Source organism: Cottoperca gobio, chromosome 21 (assembly GCF_900634415.1).
Source record: "Cottoperca gobio chromosome 21, fCotGob3.1, whole genome shotgun sequence".
NCBI classification, from domain to species: domain Eukaryota; kingdom Metazoa; phylum Chordata; class Actinopteri; order Perciformes; family Bovichtidae; genus Cottoperca; species Cottoperca gobio.
The window spans coordinates 10,545,922-10,550,719 of record NC_041375.1 but is presented as its reverse complement, the minus strand read 5'-3'; the positions used below and the strand labels follow the sequence as shown (position 1 = coordinate 10,550,719).

Sequence of the window (4,798 nt, the reverse complement as noted above, 5' to 3'; positions counted from 1 at the left end):
ATGCAACAAGCTAAACCAGGAATACTCGGCTTGCTTTGTCCATGGGCCAAGTTTGCAAAATGACAGGAGGCCACGTCACGTTTTGTATTTATCATGTAGTATGAATAAACATTAAAAGGCCCTTAACTTATCTCTTTCTAGGATTTGAAGATTGTTCCGAACTCAGCTGCTCTTCTATTCTAAATTATGTTCGTCTATTTTGCTGTTTTTTTTAATGCACCATTTAAAAATGTATAAACTTGTAATCCTTCACTAGATGATATCTGATTCAAACAAAAGGAAAATATCAGTCTAATCATAATAAGCTCAACTCTTCAGTGTTATGACTATGATGGATCGTGTATCCAAAGTATAGTAAATTATATTTTTCATCAGTGATAATGTTGCCATGAAGTTATATTTCACCAAAACTTTGCAAGAAATTAATAGAACATCTAACTTAACTTTTATTAATAAAATAATAATAATACTGCTACTTGAGTTGATCAGTTATTCATGTTATCCAGGGTGTGAAGACCCTTTAAAAAGCCCTAACACTACTGTGTGTGTGTGTGTGTGTGTGTGCATCTGTGCACACTGATTAACACAGGGACTCTACAAAAGCAAAAGTAAAACTTGGCCCGAAATGTTTGACATTTATTTGAAAAAAGATTCTTATCACATAACACAGACGAATACTTTAATAGACCTATATGGCACATTGTCAGCAGGAATCCCTGGCCGCGCACACTTTCACATCAACAGTCAAAACTTCATACACACAAGTGCCAAGTGAGTAATGAGACACGCATGTTCTCCAGCCAGCGTGGTTTTAGACTGTCCATAGAAAAGCTGTCAGTACCACAGACTGCAACAATGTAAACGCTGATCGAGGGCGGGGAGATGTCCCCAGGAGGGGTGGTGTATGAGGAGGCTTCTCTCTGAGGTCTGCTGGATCCGAAGCTTTGGCGTAAGTCTCCTAGGGCTAGCTAGGCTCAGGGAGGGCATGAGTGGGGTACGGACGCTCCTTCTGCGTCACATCCCCATACGGATGCTCTGGATGATTTGAAATATGGCTGAGAGTACAACCAAAATACAGAAACAAAGGTATCAAAACTCGGCGTGTTCATGAGCTTTTTACACAGAACACATTTGACACTTTACATTAGGAAAATGTACGTTTGAATCTTATATACCAAACTATATATTTCTGCTACTGAAATGTGTTTAGAAAAGGAAAAGCAAGTGTAAATAATAAAATGGCTGAACTCCTTTTAGGTGCTTCAGTTTCCGGGTCCTGGTGTTGTTCATGTTGGCTCCCTGTCACGCTGCCATGGCTTCCTGGGACACTACTAGTCTAGCTAAATACCATATTATCTTAATCCACCACCATATTAGCGACATTATAGTACTACTCTATTAGCATGATCAACCAGATTCTTTTCACTTCCAACTTGTCAAATACGGCAGCTTGGTCAGTGGCCCTACGCGTCAAACTATGATGCTCCACGTACCCCTTTAGTGCCAGTTTTTGCAAATACAGGGCTGTCTCTAGTGGTCGTAGTAATTATGACGGATTAAATAAGGAAATCAGGTGACACAGTATAAATAAGGTTGTGGTGGATAGAAGAAACACAGGGCTTCACCCAGGAGACCAATGTTTGTGTCTTGCGTGAAACCAAAAGTCAACGTTAACTTATTTGAGCTTCTGTACATAAGTTAAACTTACGTAATGTACATCATTTATGTCACGTAAATAACACACTAAACTTACGTACGTAACATAAATTACGTAAAAAACATACTTATTTTATCCCATACCATGATCTTTTCCTAAACTTAACCAATTAGTTTTGTTTGATTTCACAACGCATTGACTACCCAGCACATTGAAAAGTGACGCTGACCAAGCGTATTTGTCGAGTTGGGAGTGAGAACATGTTTACTCCACCTCTATATTAGCTATACGAGCTTACTACATTGCACAAAGGCACACTTTCTTCTGTAGGAATAAAAGGTGCATACCTGATCCACACACAACAAATACAAAGAGAGCCAGCAGCCAGGGACCCACAGGATACTTCTCCTCTTGTGGTCGCTATGGAAAAGACACACACATATAACATTAGCACATTAACACATTAACACATCAGCAATACTGCTACAACAGAAATTTGACTGACGCTGCAGAGCAAAAGCAAAACAGCTTTAACGTGGATAGATCTACAAAGAGGATTCACATTTCTACCACCGCTCAGGTTGTTGCTGCTCCTGCTTGGTCAATCTTTCTCCTCAAACCTGCCACCACAGATGATCTTGTGTGTGGTGTTGCTCACCAAAATGTCCACAATAACAACTTTGTGGTTGCACTGAATGAACCCAAGTGTCTAATTATACGCTGGGAGGTGCTGAGTTAGTGTTGTTTTAGATGAGTGGAACAGCATGAGTCAGTCAGTCTAGAGCGATTCAGGGGGAACCTGTCAGCCTCCACCATGATATCATCTGTTTGGACATGTTAGATGCTTGTCTGCTGTTGGTAAGGGAAGTTGTGACAGTCTGTTAATGAAAACAGAGCCTGAGCAGCCTCAATATTTGACCTTTAATCTGCTGTTTAAACTATATTTAGTGACAGAGGAAGGGGAGGATAATAATAAATTGTCAGATTGTCAGACTGATGGCTGGGTTGTTAACAAGAGTTTCAAAGGGAGGAATGAGCCAATTAAAGTCCCCCTAAATCAGTACTCTTATGTAAAAGTTAACTGCTTACACTATGGGGTAATTATGTCTAAATAAACTAAATACAACAATCTTTAAATAATTTGTGGATAGCAAAAGAAAAGTGAGTTACGCTTGAGTGGTTGGAAAGAGATATATTATAGCAGAGATGATTGGTTGTAAGAGTATTATGTTCATGTATTAAGAATTGCAAGGTTTTACTCACAATGTCAACATATTCCATATCATAATCCATATTGAGATTAATGAAAATAATAGCTGCTGCTCTGGAGCTTTTGATTGTTTTGATTGCTCCCCAGCCTTCCGTTCTTGACCTTGGACACTATGAGCGTTGTTATTAAATGGACCTTGAGGTGAGTTTGTTTTGTCAACTGCTGTTTCCAAGGTAAATAATGAACATTTAATCTTTTCAGCCAACATGGATGAGAGTCCCTCAGAGGTGAAGAAATGTGATTCTGCAATATCCATCAGCTGACAAATGTGTGATACAATCAATCGTGGGATTGTTTTGTCAACTGTCAGAAAGTAGTGAAAATCACATTTCCCCAGAGCCAAAGGTGATGTCTTCAAATCGCAGTTTACAATAAACAGATAAAACCAGCAAATCCTCACATTCGAGAAGCTACAACCAGTAAATGTTTGTCAAACTGACTTGATAAAAGGACTTAAATGATGAATTGATTATCAAAATAGTTGTCGATTCATTTTCTCTCAACTGACTAATTGATTGATTGATTTATTGTTTCAGCACGAGCTAAAACATAATATTCCTGTAACTAACTGGTCACAAGGACACGTTTATATCACTATCATCAGAACTAACCCCTGATGCTGTCTTTTGGCTCAGACATGTGCCTGGTTGGATTAAAAAAAAATCCATTACATTTAAAAAAGTAATGAAGGAGTTTTTTTTGTGTCTTTGTTTTTTTTATATAAAACAAACAAACAGGTACTCAATGTGCCATCTTAGAAATGTTTGATAGAAGAAAACTATCACTATAACTGAAAGTGCTCTCTATTCACACTACAATTTGGCATTCATTCAATACATCAAGCAGCAGCACTAGTTTCAGATATTTCCCAGCCTATATCATATAACCTGCTCATCATTTATTCTCCAAACTAAGTACCGTCAAGTGACACTGCGGAGGGCGGTGTGAATAAATTACATTTTTAATGAAATATCTCAGCTTGATGGGTCATAATGTATACTGAATATATCACAAAGGACCTCACGGTGCTTTTAATGTGTTGCTGTGTGACATATGTGTGATAAGCAGGAGGACACACTTCTCCATCACCACCACCATCATCATGCTGTATCCATACCGGAGTGAACGTCACCTATCTGGGCTAATGTCATGCTGGCACCTCGCTGATGTCAGTTAACGGCTCACCAGCGTCTTGGCTACGTTTCCTCTCTGCGTGATGTTCTTGCTGTGTTTCTCGTTGGCCATGCGGATCCTCTGTTTAGCCACCATCTTCCGGCACGATTATAATACCCGGGATAAATTAGTCTGCTTTATTTTCTGAAGCTGCAGGCTGTCGACAGCACCCCTGCATCAAGCTAGGAGACCTCGGACACAATTACACCGGAAACTCGATTAACTTCCTTTCAAAATACGAGCATGGAGTTTTAGTGGCATAATGTTAGCATCTCAACAGGAGATAAGGAGAGATATTTTGTATTTTACAAACTGCAGCAAGTGGGTTTGTACTCGCCACATTAGTTGATGGTGTTTACTTAATCTTCAAAACAACGTATATCTAAGTGTTTGTCGAAACTTTTATTCTGAAGGTTATCACAGGAACTTACATGCTTCATTTTGGTTTTCTTCACGCGGCTCCTCTTTGCGCCTGGCGGAGATGAGCGCGTGGCCAGGGGCGCGCTCCACTTATCGATAATGGATTTTAATTGATTACGTTCGTGGAGGAAAAAAAAAGTATGATAAGTCTATTCTGGCACTATTATATGTTTCACAAAGTTAACCAACAGACAGAGAACAACAATGTAGTCTGTAGGCTATAAAAAAAGACCCCTGTGGTTTTACAGTGGTACAAGAAACAGGCAGGAATGTATGGA

General features: G+C 39.3%; 1 protein-coding gene across 1 annotated transcript; it reads right to left on the bottom strand.

The window, feature by feature from the left end:
- Positions 1–625: 625 nt before the first annotated feature.
- On the bottom strand, positions 626–4,288 carry serp2 (stress-associated endoplasmic reticulum protein family member 2). Its single transcript, XM_029459283.1, has 3 exons — positions 4,113–4,288; positions 2,005–2,077; positions 626–1,055 (listed from the first exon to the last, which is right to left on the bottom strand). Exons 1-3 carry the CDS (start codon positions 4,194–4,196, stop codon positions 1,015–1,017), a joined length of 198 nt encoding a protein of 65 aa, XP_029315143.1. The 5' UTR covers positions 4,197–4,288; the 3' UTR covers positions 626–1,014.
- Positions 4,289–4,798: the final 510 nt, after the last annotated feature.